At 45.2% G+C, this 15,758-nt stretch overlaps 1 protein-coding gene across 4 annotated transcripts in view; it reads left to right on the forward strand.

The window, feature by feature from the left end:
- Positions 1 to 15,758, forward strand: part of DOCK11 (dedicator of cytokinesis 11) — an 81,912-nt gene that overhangs the window by 46,141 nt on the left and 20,013 nt on the right. For 3 of the 4 annotated variants that reach the window (XM_048075627.2, XM_048075630.2, XM_013183307.3), the window contains exons 31-40: positions 1,549 to 1,727; positions 3,692 to 3,808; positions 4,493 to 4,568; positions 4,890 to 4,993; positions 7,006 to 7,117; positions 7,266 to 7,332; positions 7,816 to 7,863; positions 8,397 to 8,539; positions 9,187 to 9,302; positions 11,052 to 11,189. In XM_048075627.2, coding sequence (XP_047931584.1) covers positions 1,549 to 1,727; positions 3,692 to 3,808; positions 4,493 to 4,568; positions 4,890 to 4,993; positions 7,006 to 7,117; positions 7,266 to 7,332; positions 7,816 to 7,863; positions 8,397 to 8,539; positions 9,187 to 9,302; positions 11,052 to 11,189 — 1,100 coding nt within the window. Of the gene's footprint in view, positions 1 to 1,548; positions 1,728 to 3,691; positions 3,809 to 4,492; positions 4,569 to 4,889; positions 4,994 to 7,005; positions 7,118 to 7,265; positions 7,333 to 7,815; positions 7,864 to 8,071; positions 8,150 to 8,396; positions 8,540 to 9,186; positions 9,303 to 11,051; positions 11,190 to 15,758 lie in introns of all 4 variants that reach the window. The other variant, XM_067005298.1, reaches the window with a different exon arrangement.

A 15,758-nucleotide genomic window follows, 5' to 3' on the forward strand; every position in this document is an offset into this window, starting at 1 on the left:
TTACACACGAATTAGATTTTTTTATTTGCTGTGGAACAGTTCACTTCAGTGGGTAGGTCCAACTGGTGTCACTGAATCCTCTAATGTCAAATTAAATATGCAACCTCCAATCAATTAGCTTGCATCCGACTAACGAGGTAACTATGATGTGTGACACTTAGGCATTTACTAACATGACTAACAATGAAAGCAAGATAATAGTTCAGATTGCTTTCTCTTTCCTCTGAATCAGATTTTCACAAACCAATAAATGGTACTTATGAATCAACCAATTTGAAAATATGTTTTTGCATGGGGCAAAGCTGTTGGTACCCTTTGGCTGGGATTTTCAAAGCTGTGTGTATGCACCCTGCATAACCACAGAAAAGCTTTCATAGTTGTGGGGCTTTCAGAAACATCTGAGCTGAGCACACAGGTTTTGTACCCTTTGGGGGAGGAATGCACAACTTTGAGGTTATCCCTCTGGGAGGCCTAGTGCTGTAATGCAACAGTCAAACAGTTGTCTGTTGTGGGTCTGATTAAGCATATGGGCTGCCCGAAAGAGATAACGGTGTCAGGGTAAGGTCGTTTGTAGCAGGCTGAGTGAGCATGCAACCCACTCAGAAATCTGTGTCTCGGTTGCTTTTCTGCTGCATTACCCAGGCAAGTCAGTGAAAATGATGCCTCATCCTTGTTGCAGCCGCTCCTTTGATCACAGTATAGATACAGCCTGAATCTACGTGAGATGCAAAGTGCGAGTTAATTAACCAAGCTGATTAGGTACCGAGCTGCCTTTCTCCTGGTAGTCAGGGCTGCTTATAAGCTGTGCTGAGTGTTTGTTGGTGAGAAGCTAATGGAGTCTCTCAGCTTCTGGCAAGCAGCTTCCTGGAACCCTGCCCTGGTTCCCGGGTCCTTGCAGCGGGGCTGGAAAGCCTGGCTGTGTAAACTGCTGGAGGATGCAGTAGAGGTCACTTGGCACCGCGTCCTTGTTTGCATCCCTCATCCCAGCAGGAGTATTTGCCTCCGCTCTGCTCTCTGACCCTGGCGACGAGGAATGCAGGTTTCACAGAGGATGTGGAACAAGCTGCAGAGATGGCACTGCCAGAGCTGGGCAACTGTGATAAACATGCAGTCCCCCTACCACTCTCACAGCTGCACCGTGGAGGTTAGTGCCTCTGCTGCCTGGGCACTCCACGGATTTTCAGGGTCACATGGAGTGTGGAAGGAGCCTGTCAGCTCCCAGGCGGTAAGTCATGCTGTCTTTCCCTCTTTCACCCATCTCTGACTTTCCAAATTAGTCCTAATCCTTCATTTAGCTGCTGCTGAAATGCTGAGGGCCACAATTCATGTCTAGTCTGAACTGGAAGGTGCCAAGTTCTTTAGTATTACTTAACTCAGTGGTGGAAAAAACTGTAGTCAGTTCAGGCTTTATTAACAGATCACTGCACCGTAGAAGAGAGTGTGATGAACTGTGCTCTTGGACTGTTTTGGCTTACTTGACTGTTCTGTCTCACTCTGAATAGATCTTTGGAACATTTTCCTTAACCATTGCTTTGCTGTTTCTTTCAGATGTAAATCTTGAATACAGTTTAACTGATGAGTATTGCAGGCATCATTTCCTGGTGGGGATGCTTCTCAGAGAAGCCTCTGTTGCCTTGCAGGACAACTATGATATCAGATATACGGCCATTGCAGTCTTAAAAAATCTCTTGATAAAGCATGCCTTCGACAACAGATACCAGCACAAGGTCAGGCATATTTTGTTGGCTTTTAAATGTAACGTTCTTGAATTTTATGAAAAATCTTACATCAGAGTTTTAGATATTGCATGGTGCACTGAGGATGTTCTCATTACTGTTTAGGAAACTGTTTTAAGTAACTGATATTTATGACATTACAGAAATAGCTCTGAGAAATGGTCTAGGAATACAAATAATTGAGTAAGATAACTGCAGCGCTCTTATCCACGCTGAGTATTTAGATAAAGCTCTGAGCCAGTAAGGAACCTGAGAGTGTCGTTAGCCAAGAGGCTGTTCAAAGTTAAGCAATGGCAATGTTCTTCTGGTCTTGGGCTTAAATTAATATCCTGCATTAATATACTATAATTAGGAAGCAGGACAGATCTCTGTTACAAGTCAGCTGCATGTTTGGCTAATTAGTGAATCAAGAGAAGATCTGTGGATTGTCATGAGATGCTGGGTTTCCGCCGGGGAGTTTTCAGCTTTCTTTGGTCAGAGGTTCAGCATGTGGTATTGGTGAAAGAGCCTGGAGATAGACTTGTTTTCTTTCTGGATGCTGATCCCTCCCGAAGTACACGCCCTTGAAAGTACAGGGCTACCTGTCCAGGTACTACCTGTCCTTGCTGTAGGCTGAAAACTAGCCTCTTTTTAGAGTTTAGCTCCTAAAATTGCTCCTAGTTTGCTGCCGTCTGGGTTTTATCTGGGAACAAGGATAGTATCCTGGGCATGAAGGGTAGAAATGACCCAAATGTGCCAGGGACTCCTACCCCTCTGCATGGACAAGAACCAGCTCCTCTCCTCTCCCATCTCTGCGTCTTTGGCAGCATCACTAGATTTTCTCTGCAGCAAGGATTCCTGGTGACTTGTACAGCCTGGAAATAAAACCATAGCACGTGGTAGTTGGCCAGACTTGGTATAACGGGAGAGATTTGCCAGCTGTCTGCCAAGGCTGGGTCAGAGGCAGCCTGTTTCTGCTCTTTTGGGTGCCTGAAAACCCTTACGCTAATTCAGAAACTGTTTGCCTCATCAGTGTGCAACCTCCTCAAAAATACCATGTGCCTTAGAATTGTCCCTCTGGATTTTTGTACATGTGGTGCTCTGGGCTGCATGGCCAGGAAGCTGGCTGGAGCCAGGGCACGATGCTCAGCTGGTGTCCTGGGAATCAATCGCATTGCAGGCAGGACAGGCTGACCATGGCAGGGTCTGTTGCTGCAGTCTTGCTCTAGCCAAGCAAACCTCATCTTTATCAATGCCTGAAAGAGGATTTGCTCAGCCTGTGATTATTTTCAAGATTTCTTGTATCTTTTGTCGTACTGAATCAGAAGAAAATGTTGGATTCTTGTATCAGTCAAAATGTGCCATTCGATTTGCAAGCCTTAGATATCTTTTTCTAACCTTTCTGTCAAGTCCAGAATAATCAATTTTTATCAAGAAAAGAATTGGTTGTCGAAGAGTACTGCATTTAGAAAAGCCAAACAGACTGTTTTTGATCATTTCAGAAGGGTAAAAACAAGTCTGTATCAGTTAATTCAAGTTAATCCTTTCATACAAACTGTTTTAACTAGGAGCATTTGTTACAGAGAATTCCCGACTGGAAGCAATAGTCAGCACCAGGCAAAAAGCGAATGTTTTTAGTTCATTACTCCTGAGTGTTGCACTTGAAAATCAAGCCATGTGAGTGAAGTGCCAGTTAAAGAGTTAGGAAATCCGGGATTTAGTTTGTCACACTTCCTGTATGACTGGGAATGTCATTCAGCCCCCGAAATCCCTGACTTCCCAAAGCTTGTAGCTAAAAGGGTAATATCCACTGGTAGCGGGAGAACTGGTGATGAGAACTCAAACCAACCCGTGCCCCCAGACACCATATAGTGTGTAAATATATATATGTATGTATATACATTTTGGCTAAAGAGCTTCCCTTTTTCACTGTAGAAAGCCTGGGCTCTTACCTACGTTTTTCTCCCTTTTTTCAGAACCAGCAGGCAAAAATAGCCCAGCTCTACCTGCCGCTCTTTGGGCTGCTCCTGGAAAACATCCAGCGAGTGGCCGGCCGCGACGTGCTCTCCTCCTGCGCAGCCGCCTCCAGCCCCGTGAGTGAAGCCCCGTGACCCCCCACCGCTCCCCCTTGCACCTCTTCTCCCTGCGCACCCCCAGTTGCAACTCCCACTGCCTGCAGCTAGCCTTAACTGTAGATACACATTTTTTCGTTGTTTTTTTTGTTGTTTTTTTTTTCTCCCCGCCATCCAGTAATGTGCTTGTTTATTTAATTTGGCATTTCCTGTGACTTTGCTCTGTCTGCTGTACTGCTGGTTTGCTTGCTATTGTTCAGTGTATTTATTTACAGCATACATAGTGCTTTACGGTTAAGTCCCTCCAACTGGAGTGAGTTGGAGCAGGACTCAGCCTCAGCCTCCAATAGCTTTTCTGGGGACTGTCTGCCTGCCTGAGGGATCTGTGTGGACTCAGCCTTGCAGACGAGGCTTTCCTCCTTGTTTAGGGCAAAGTAACAACAACAACAAAGATATTTAAACAATAATAATTTCAAATCAAGTGATGAAACATGAAAGGGATAACACTGACATAATTTCCTTTAATATGTTCTACTGTTCCCCAAGTCATTTGTCTCCTTGTTGTGGGTGAAAGGAAATAGATTTTTTTTTTTAATCTGCATTTTAAAAGCTGCCCTGATTTTCTTTTTTATTTCATTATTCTATTCTATAGAAGAATTGGTATTAGCTTCCATTGGTCACAACAAAACTCATATTGCTTTACAGGCATCCAGGGATGAATTCATGTGCAGTTTTGCATCCCCCTCAAATAGATCCAGCCTGATTGCAGACAAAGATACAGGTAAATTAACTTTTCTTAAATGTTACTTTTGTTTTTATTTTCAATGTAACTGTCACCAGTCCTTGGCAGGCTCAGCTGGTAAACAGCTCTCTCCCAAAATCTGAAATAGCCATCTGCTCAGCAACTTCTAAGAGCTTGCATGCTTTTCCCAGGATGTGGTGGGACCCTGTCTGTCCTTTCCAGATGAACCAACTTTAAACGAAGGGTTTCTGCACGCCCCATCTGTACTGTCCAAATTGCATCCCCCACTCGTCCATGATGCATTGAGGAGTGTGGGTGCAAACCGTGTCATTTTGGGTGTTTTTTTGTTTTATTGTCCAGCCAGTGGAGCAGCACTTCCAAATGGCCATGGGATAAAGCGAGAGGACTCAAAAGGATCCCTGAACTCAGAAGGGGCAACCAGTTCACCGGATCAGTGTGAAAATGTAATGTATCTGGGGTCAGAAAGGACGGCATTTACTGCACCAGAACGTGGGCCGTGCACAGGCTGTTTTAGATAAGGGGAAAGGAAAAGGACTTCCCCTTGGTAACAAACTCAAAGAACAGCTTATAAAAACCTCTCTTTGGAAACAAGCAGATTCATGTTTAGTAGAGGAGGTCAGACTCACTGGTCTGGTATGCTTTCCCTCTTCAAAAATCTCTGAGCTAAAAATATAACTGCTGACAAATTATGAAATATGAAAGCCAAAATCCATGGGGAAAGTCTATCTGCATGTATCGATGTGCAGATGCATTCCCTGTGCTTGGATGGGTCTGAGCTGGTCAGTGCCTGGTATGTGGCACTGGGAACTGGCTTCCACACACGGCTGGGCGGTAAAGTGCCATGACATGAGGTTACCGGTGACTGCTGACTCAAGAGAAGATGAGATATTTGTAGGAAAATCAGCACAGGTTAATAACCACAGTCCCAAACTTGCATAAGGTGACCGTGGTCACACCAAAAAGAGGTCTGGTCCAAATATTCATATAGCGTGTACTCTCTTTGGCAGATTGCGCACATGGAAATCAGGTATTTGTGCAGACCAGCCCCTGGTTTTCTTCAAGGCACTCTCCAGATGTCTTGGGTTGGCATAAATCATTGATGCATCTTGAAAAACTTTGGCCCTTCCAACAAGCAAAGCAATGATTATCTGGGCTCCTGCTGGCTGTGTCCTGACATGCTCAGGAGAGGTGGGGCCTTTCACGCTCCCCCACATGAATCACAAAGCTACAAGACCAAGTATAGCCAAACGCCTGAGTATCGAACTGTTCATATTCAGCAGAGCTCAGAGCGTATGCTTCCACCCTGCTGGCAGCAACACCTGGCTGGGTTTGCAGAAAGCATTACGGCTTTCAGCTCAGCTTATCCCCACAGCCAGACACCCCCTTCTGTGTCCTTGAAGGAATATTTTTCAGAGTAGCTGAAAATAGATTCTCTGTCATTAAATGTAATATCCTCAAAGCCCTGTAAAAGTAATGCCATGTGAGGGAGCACAGCTTTAGGGCTGCTGTACTGGGGTAGACATGCTACTTATCGCCTGTTCCCCTGGAGTGAGTTGTGTGCTGACTTGATAGTTTGGCATGGTCAACAGCAAAGTTCTGGCTATAGCACTGTATCTCCAACCCTAATCTGAATGTTTAAATCTGTTTTCTTATGACTCATCCATAGCCTGTCACAGAATAAACAACAAATATGATCTGTGGGTCAGTCTCCAAACATCTGAGGCACAGCTTTAAGAGAAGCACCCTCCTTAGAGCTTAATTGTATCCATTTGTCAGGGGATACAGCTAGGGCAAGCACAGAGAACCCAAAGAAATGGTAAAATGTTAAGAGTCCAGTCTTTTCCACCACAGAATTCCCGGGCCTTTCCCACAAAGATTGACTCACCAGGAGGATTTCACTTATCTTTGCGTAATTCACCAAATAGGAGGGAAAAAAAGAACACAAAAGCCACTCCCAAAAATCAGGAGGGAAAAAAGTTTCTTAAGTTGAAAGTTCCTGTTTTTTAATAACTGTCATTTTGATTTGAAGTGTATGTATTTGGCAGAAAATTAGATTCTTGTTTTAAACCATGAAAGCTAATGAATTATTTTGTTTGATAAAAACTGACTTAAAAAACGTGGAACCTAGATGCCGTAGAGAGCAGAAGTGAAAGTAAGACTGCCGTGCGTTTTGCTGGATAAGTCATCATTCTCTGCCCAGACATTTTTTTCTGGGTGAAGAAGACTTTGGCTGTGTGTCCAGGATTTCCAGACTGCCCATCCCTGCATGGGCAGCAGCCCCGAAGGTGGAGATGTCTCCAAAGCATGTCACACATGGTGCTGATGGGGTTGCACGTGCTGGGGGCGGGAGGCATGCTGCTGTATCTGGGATGTGCTGGATTTGTTGTGCCCGCGCTCAGGTGCAGCCCAGGCACCCAGAGCCACTGGCCTCCGTGTGACATCTGTGTCCTGTTAGATCCGCAGAAGCTCCACGAGGAGCAGCGTGTCACACTGCAGCCGCCTGGATCAGTTTGAGATCCGAACGCTCCTGATGTGCTACCTCTACATTGTGAAGATGATTTCTGAAGGTTGGTGGCTCTTGCTTACTGAGGGTGGCGTACTGGAGGGCAGCCAGAAAGACAAAGAGTCCATTACTGGATGTTTGGGTCTGTAAATTCACTTTTTTATTAAAAAAAACAACGAAAACAACAAAGTGTAATTTTTTCCCTCTTTCAGATACGCTTTTAGCTTACTGGAACAAATTCTCCCCCCAGGAGCTGATCAACGTCCTTGTGCTTCTGGAGTGAGTATTGTGAGGCTACAATTCAAACACTGCACCTTTGTGCTGGCAGCATTGGCGAGGAAGAAGAAATGAGTGCAGCTGCCTCCCAGGGTGCACGTGGTCCTATGCAGCACTAGAGGTGTCTGGCCAGGGTACAATGAGTTGATCTTCCTCCCTTTGAGAAGCAGGTGTCTACGGAGGGAGCAGGGTGAAGTGGCAGTTCCCTGTGCTCAGTGCAGGCTGTGCAGAGGGTGTCCCAGCACCCACAGGGCAGCCTGGCTCACAGCGCAGCACAGCCTCCACCCCCTTGGTGGAACGGGTGGGTGGGAGACACGGGTGCACCGCTGGGTTCAGAAACCAAGGGTATGAGGTCTAGTAACGCATAAATATAGACCCCAAACCCTCATGCAACAGACACGGCTGGAGTAGATTTGAAATGTTTTGATCTTTCCTGATCTGCAGGATCTGTAACATACTTTTTTTTCTTTCTTTCTTTCTTTCTAGAGTGTGTTTATTTCACTTCAGATATGTGGGGAAGAGAAATATTGCCAGGTACTGTATTCTTCCATCTGGGGCCAGTGTGAGGGGGCCCTCCCCATGCTCCCCGCCACAGCAAAGGCAGGAAGGGAGCGTGCACACCCACGCCAGGCAAACCCAAGCAAGCAGGAAGCCTGTAGGGCTGGGGCTAGGACTCTGCTGAGTGTCATGTAGGGAGCAGAGTCCCCTCCTTTTAGCACCATGCCCCTTCCCTCCCGTCCAGCTCCTGCATGACACCCCCAGCCCCAGGCGCTCCTGGATGCCTGTGCAGGTTTGCAATGTCCCCCACAGTCGGCTGCAGGTGAGACACGAGTCACAGCTCCATCTCAGCTCTCCGAGCAGCAGCTCTGCTGTCTCATTTGCTCTACGGCCATCTATCTGTAGCAGGCAGGACCAAGGTAGCCTGGTCAGTCCTGGGATTGTCTGGGATGAGACGCTTTAGCTTGTGGGAGGGAGGCCAGATCTCCAGGCAGAGTACCTCGTGTAATCTTGTAGTGGTGTGGCTTCTGCTCCTTGTCCCATCCCACAGCCTTTGCTTCCCCTTGCAGGGTGCACGACGCCTGGTTATCCAAGCATGTGGCAGCTGATAGGAAATCCCAGACGATGCCAGTGCTCCGCAGCAGAGCTGGTGGGATGCAGGTGCGGCTCCAGCACCTGGGCAGCTTGGACACATCCTTCACACTCAACCACAGTATGTACAGTGGAGCGAGATGGGATCATGCAGTTTTAGCCTGTTGAAAACTTCATGCAGCCATTTGCTGTTTGCTCTTGGTTGCATGGGGATATTCGAACTCTGCAGAATTGCGGTGGTCACCACTCTCTCCTGCAACATTCCTAGATTTGAAGGGGAGATATCTGAGCCAGCCCCTTAAAAATAACCCCTGGGACTTAGGACTTTTCCCCTTGCCTGTCATGGCTCAGCTTCTTGGCTGGGAGTGAGCGCCGGTGATGCCTTGGTTTGGGTAGTGAGCAGGGCAGGCAGAAGAGTTGCCCTGGTGTGCAGTTCAGCTCTACACAGAGACCTGGGCTGGGATCTGCTCTAAACCTTTCCATGTGGGTATTTGCCATTTCCCTTATGTGGGTGCAACTTGTACACCTCAGTCTGTGTCTGGCTTTAAAGACAGATTAAGGGGAAATACTGACATTGTTTTTTTTGGTTGACATCAGGCTGAGGCATTCTCTAAATGGAGCCAGCAAATTTAGCATCTTGCTATGTGCACCTCATCTCACAAGACCAGGGAAGTGTAAAGGGAGAACCTGTCTATATCAGCATTTAAATCTTGTGGGAGCTGGAGTGCTGAATACTGTTTCCTCCTGATTTTTTTTTTCCGTCCACAGGTGCAGGCACCTCAGAAGCAGATATTGTGCACCAAGCATTACTGGAGGGCAATATAGCCACTGAAGTGTGCCTGACAGTTCTGGACACCATCTCTTTTTTCACTCAGAGTTTCAAGGTCAGCTTTGAAATCAAAAGTATTGGAGAAAAGTGTGCTGTTTTTCTGTGTGCTTGTTGCTTTTGGTGACCCATTCTCTTAGAATTACAGATTGTGAAAGGATTTACAAAAGTAAATCATTTGCAGCTTGTTTATTTTCCAAAACACTGAGTGTTCACAGGCTCAACAAGTAATTATGCACTTATGCAATCTCACAATTTCTTCAAAATTGCAAGACCAGGGAAAATTACGTGGATGTTATACCATGATTGTAGGCATTACAAAAATAGAATAAGAGGAAACGTACATCATATAGAAAGTAGGGACCAGAGGAAAGGGAAACGAACATGCTTACAATAGTCACTGTTTTCTACCATAAATTGCCTAGAAGTGAGAACCAGATTTCTTTGAATTGTAGTACATGGATGTCCCGGGGGCGGAGGCTTTCCACATGTGGTTGCTGGTCCAGATAGGACCAGTGCTGCTGGCAGAAGTCTTTGTCCTCCATATAGTGATTTACACTCCTGGCAGTTGTTGCCACCTACAAGAATCAAAGCCTTTGTGATGGAGAGAACCCTAGGCTGGCAAGAAAATACTGAAAAACCGTTCCAGAAAAGCTCTTCTTGAAGTGTGGTTGAACAACTCTGTATTTCAGAGTAAGCTCAATGAAGACTTCATTTTTAGATGTATTGAACAACATGAAGACAAAGTGTATCCTCTGCTTCTGTTATGGAGCAAAATGACCATCCTGGTGCATACATTAAATTACTCCATAATAGTTTGGCAATAGCAGAAGGATTTAGATGCAAGAGTTAAACCTTGCTTGAATTTCACAGTTACCTCTTTTTTAATATAGCTGAACCACAAAACAATGTGATTTTCAAACCACAGGATAGACTGGATTCCCTTCCGCTTTAATGGGCTTCTGCTTTGCTTTTATGGTTATACAGTGTTACCACACAGAAGTGTGCAGTAAATGTGCTGATGCTGTTCTTATTGACAATATAAATAATTTCAGTTTAAAAGTATGGATCCTAAACTTGCTCTGCTGCAAGGTGTGTATAGGATGTCAAAGACAAATCCAAGCCAGACAAAAGCTCGATTGAGCTGACAATCATACAGGGGACTGCTGATCTATTGATATGGAGCGTCTGAATTCCTGCTGGGTGGCCACAATGTGCCAGGCTTCCTGCCCAGTGGCTGCAAGGATGGCAGAGGCATAGGCAAGATAACTTTGACATGAAACTATATTAATCCTCTCTAGGTAATTCTGTTTTGCCGTCTGTCTACAGGGGAGGGAGGAAAAGGGAGATGGGTTCCCAGAAGGTGCAAGTAGTCAAAACTCTGCAAAAGAGGAGGGAAGTGATTTACTGATTTACTACAGCAATAAAACACTTGTTGAGACTCATAAAAAGAAATGGAAAAAGAGTGTAACTGTTATGTTGGTAGCAGCCTGTTTTATTTAAAATATCTCAAGACCATTGATGAACGTTGTACAGAACATTGTCCAAAACCTAAAAGAGTTAGGTTTTGGAATTAGTGATGCAATAATAATAAAATGTTTTGTTTTATTCTCTGCTATTAAAATAGCATCTGACCAAACAGTGCAAGTTTGTACTGATTGTCACAGTTTCTGGTTATATTTTTACTAAAGGCTCTGCTCCTTCTCTGGCTTAGGAATCAGTGTGATTAATTATGCAAAATTCTCTCTTTCATTTTCAGCTTCAGGCACAACATTGCTGGAAACTAAATTCTCTTATTGCTTTCCAGACTCAACTTTTAAGCAACGATGGCCATAATCCACTCATGAAGAAGGTTTTTGATATTCATCTTGCTTTTCTCAAAAATGGGCAGTCAGAAGCAGCTCTTAAGCATGTGTTTGCTTCTCTGAGAGCTTTCATTAGCAAGGTATGTAATGCATAACTCCAAAGGTGCAAGAGAATTTGCATGGAATATGCAAATATAAGACAGAATATGCAAAATAAGACAGAATATGCAAATATAAGACAGAATAAAACAATATTTAACTTAAGTTAACTTTAAAAAGTTTAACTCCTGTTAAACTGCCATTTTGTGCAGTTTGAAGATAAGATTTAGAAAATAGCTTCTTAACCAGGGCATGTCTTTAAAACAGTTGTTACAACCATTATTATTTGCTGTATACCAGGAAACAAAATGAGAAATCACAAGGAATTCCTTCATGAGCCTGGTTCGCACAACTCCTATTAAGGATTAATATCCTTTCTACCCAAAGCTGATGCTTCTTGACTATTTTTTCCCCAAACTGCCAATATTGCTAACAGTGCTATTGCTTGAATAGTACTTGCACTGAGTACTGATTACCCAGCTCATCCTCTAGCCTTGAGCTGGATTTTACAGAGGGTAGCACCTGCAGAACCTCTTCCTACACTTTTCTGAGCTATGAGGCTGTTTAATCCCCTGAGCTCATGCAGTGACAAAGCCACAGCTAACCACACAAGAGCAGTGACTGATGCTATTGCTGACATTTCCTTTCATGTGTATCAAAATTTGCCACTTCTCATAAGTACATTTTTGATACTAGATGTACACGCAAACTCCGCTGCTTCCAAGCTGCACAGTTATAATAAATTCAAAATGAATTAAAAGCTCTCAAATCACTTGAATGCAACACTTCATTAATGAGGTAAATTCATATGGCTTGAGATTGCAGCGAGGCAGCGCAGCATGTGATTGATATGCAGAAAAGTATTGTTTCCAGAGGAGGTCTTGCATGAGTCACTGAACAAAGTCTGATGAAAGACAGAGACTGCTAAAAGTGTTTTTCAAAGGTGAAAAAAATCTGTACTATGATTGTTTTACTATAACTACACATTAGAGCTAAGAGCTAATATGAGTATGTCTAGGGCTGATTTTTGGTTTGTTCTGACCAGACACGTGAAAAGCAGAAAATGCAGAAGTCTCGCTAGCTACCTATCTGGCTCCAGACAGCATGGTTTCCTACATGATGTTTTTTTCCATGGGGCTTCTTAAAGCCTGCCAAATTGGCAACTGTCACCAGCAGGAATCACTTAGTTTTTCTACAGGCTCTAATATATGTTTATTGCTTTACCTTTCCCAGTATCTTTCAAGTTTTCTGCTTGACTGTGATCTGCTTATCCTTGAAATACATCCTGCTGTAGATCTACATACACCCCACGTGAACATAGTCTCTCAGCACCTCTGTCCCCCTTATTAGCTGAAAGTTTGTATAGATGAAAGTATTGTTTCTTGCCTATAGCAAATAAGAGACCTTCCTTGCCTCCTTGGCAAATTTTCTGTGTTTGTTTAAATGCAAAGCCAAAGCTGCACACCTGTTCAACTTGATCTCACCATCAGCCTTCAAAACCTGGAGCCCTTCAGGGGTTACACACTCATTGTACGAAATGCTGATTGCAGCAACAAAGGCTGCATTCCAGGCAGCTGCGAGGACAGGCATTCGGGTGGTTTTCTTGGATTTCTGCCATCCTGAATCCACACTGAATTTGGCATTATGGGTCTTTGGAGATTTGAAAAATTGCTTTCAGTTAATTTCTCACATTTCCCCTATGACAGGACACGGTGTTGCTTCTGTAAAAGCAAGATATGAGCCCAGCAGATGGTATCTATAAGGAAGTGATTTCTTTGCCAGCTCTTTAACCGCATGGGTCCCAAACTTCCTTTTAAGTCCTCTGAAAGACTTTTCTAAGATCCGAAGCAACAATAAAATAGATGGGGCGTCACTGCATTTCACGACAAGTGCAAGGATGGCATGTTTTTCTGCAAGTTTGTTTTGAAATATGAAAGTTGAACTGTTTTGTTTTGAGTTGCGTATCATTGCTAGCTATAAAATAGAGTTAATTTCAAGAAAACCAAAAGTGAATTATACCTCTGACGCAGCTAGTAGAGACCATTTGTCAGTTTTATGGCCTTCTGCAGCCGATAATTAAAATGAAAAGGCCCCCCCTTTTATCTAGTGTCACAGCAAATGGTTGTTGGAGGGAAAACCTCCTGAGAGTTATTTCACTTCCCAAAATCTGTCTTAAAAGTACCCTTATTTCTTCATGAAACCCGGTTATTTCATAGGCAAGAGATTCAGAATAGAAATGTCGCAAGAAAGCAAAGAACAAAGGAGATTTATAATTGTTTGCATGTTTGGTTTTGGGTTTAAAATGAATGCTGCTTGCATGCATGTGTGCCGGGAATTTGGAAAGGGAGATTTGTCTGCTTTACTGGCTGGGAAGAAGCAATAATAGCTAGAATATTCCTGTTTAATATCCCAGGTTTTCTTAAAATCTAAATCTCTTTTCAGAGCATCAGATAGATGAATACGTATGTGTATGCTTGGGAATGGTCTTTAAGTTAAGGGTTATGAAGGAAAAGATGCATAAAGTAGAGGGCTGAGATAATTTGCCTGCGTTAAAGAGACAAGTGGATGTGAGAGAGATGGAAACCCCATGTAGCTGCCAGCTCCATGCCTCTCTGTCCCTTGGTGCATTCATACTATAGGGGCCTGTTAGAGGCATCACCATTCCCAGGCCCTGGAGTACAAAGGCATCAGAGCTTTGCTCCTTTCCTGCAACAGCTGATTGCATCTGACCATGTCAAGCCTTGCTTTCCTTCCCCATTAGTGCAATTTCACAGCATCAGGCTGTGATTTGTCCAAACTGATGCCCACAACTTTGAAAGGCAGGAAGGCGCATAAAGCTTTCTGCCCTACTTTACTGTGCCAAGGCTGGTCTGGAGCCTCTCGCTGTGCTGACTCCTGCTCCAGCCCTTCGTATTAGGCCTGGACCAGAAACATACTCCTCCAGAGCACATGGGGTCATGGCCACATACAATGTTTCTCAGCACTTCCCAGCTTGTGTTCTCCTGCCAGCTGGAGAGCCGCAGTCAGCACCTGGTCCAAGCTGCAGCAGGCATAAACCCTTGGGTCTGCAGCCCTGGCACCACATGTGATTGCATCTGCTTGGGATAGGTCTCCAGGAGGGAGGTGCTCAGGGATGCAGGTTGGCTATGAACAGGCCACAGCTTTTCCTCCTGGAGCTGCTGCACAGTGGAGAGGAGTACTCAGGGAGGGATATGGGGCTTGTTGCCCAACAGATTTTCAGGCAAAGTTTTCTCCCTAGCACTGAGTTGGAAATGTTCACTAAATCTCTGCAGGCAAGCAGTGATGCATGCCGAGAGCCAGTGCCAGACATATTTTCTTGGGTGCCCCTGTGCTGCCCGTGCATGCCCAATCTCACATCACTGTGGCCATCTCTGTGCTAATCCCAATTACTAGTGTGATCCTATCTCACTATGGGAGGATTGCATTACAACAGGCAGCAGTTACTTAATAGCTCCTTTCCCAAGTACACACGTGACCCTCTTGGCCCTGTTTTACTATGATACTTATTTGCTTTTCTCCTTTTTTTTTTTTTTTCCCCTGAAAATACTGCAAGAGGCAGAGAACATCAAATAGTTGGGCAGTATTTTCATGCTGCCTTGTAACCTGTGTGGCTCACTGTAATCTCTATGCTGTAGTCTTCCTAGATGCAGCTCCTAGATTTCTGTTTTAAAACTTGTCCACCGGCACGCCATGGTGGTGGCCACAGCAGTACCTACAAGCTTTTCTGAATCATATATATTTAATGCAAGGAATAGAGGGCCAAGGCAACATCTCCAGGCTCTGACTTGGAGGACGTGAGTGAATACTCTGACAGCGTTTACTGTCATCTCCCTTGGGGAGGTGGTAGGACAGAGAGAAGTGACTCACAGACCATGCCCCCTCAGTACCACTGTGTCGTGAATGAACTGAGCAAATCCTCTCCCCCGAATAGACAGAAAACATGGTTACCTCTTTGTGCTAGGAAGTTCCCTAGGGCTTGGTCCCTGGCAGAGGGAGCAAAGTGCTGCTGCATGATGCCTGAACAGCCTCCGCTCGCCCCAGGACGCACCCCTCTCTAGCCAAGTCCCTGTGGTGGCTGTGGAGGCGGCTGCGTGCCAGCACAAAACCTTGCCTTGTTCTGCTACTCTGCACCCAGCCCACTGTGGCGGGGGTGGAAGGAAGCAGCGTGCAGTCCCACCTCACAGCCAGCCACCGCTCTGACCAAGGACGGATGGATGCGTGCTGGCATCCCTGCTCCGGCAAGCCCTGCATGGAGGCTGCTGCCGATCGGGGCAATGCACTGCTGCAGCTGTCAGCTTTTCAGGCATGGCTGAGCTCGCCCCCACAGACATGCACTGAAATAGGTGTTTGCTAAGGTGACAGACGTGCTGTTGCAGTGCAGGCTGCTGCTCTTCCCTTTCTGCTTTTCTTCACCCTGCTGCAAATCCCCAAGCCCTGTTTCTAACCAAACTAGCTCATGCTGCGGTTTGGCTTGGTCCTGCTGCTCCCTGGGGCTGGCTCAGTTTGCGGGGTCACTGTGTATTTGAGGCGCTCTGGGACAAGTGTGTCCCTTACTTGCTTTCCTGAATTTCTGAGGGCAGTCATGACTT

The sequence above is a fragment of the Anser cygnoides genome, chromosome 13 (genome assembly GCF_040182565.1).
Source record: "Anser cygnoides isolate HZ-2024a breed goose chromosome 13, Taihu_goose_T2T_genome, whole genome shotgun sequence".
In the NCBI taxonomy this organism is placed as follows: Eukaryota; Metazoa; Chordata; class Aves; order Anseriformes; family Anatidae; genus Anser; species Anser cygnoides.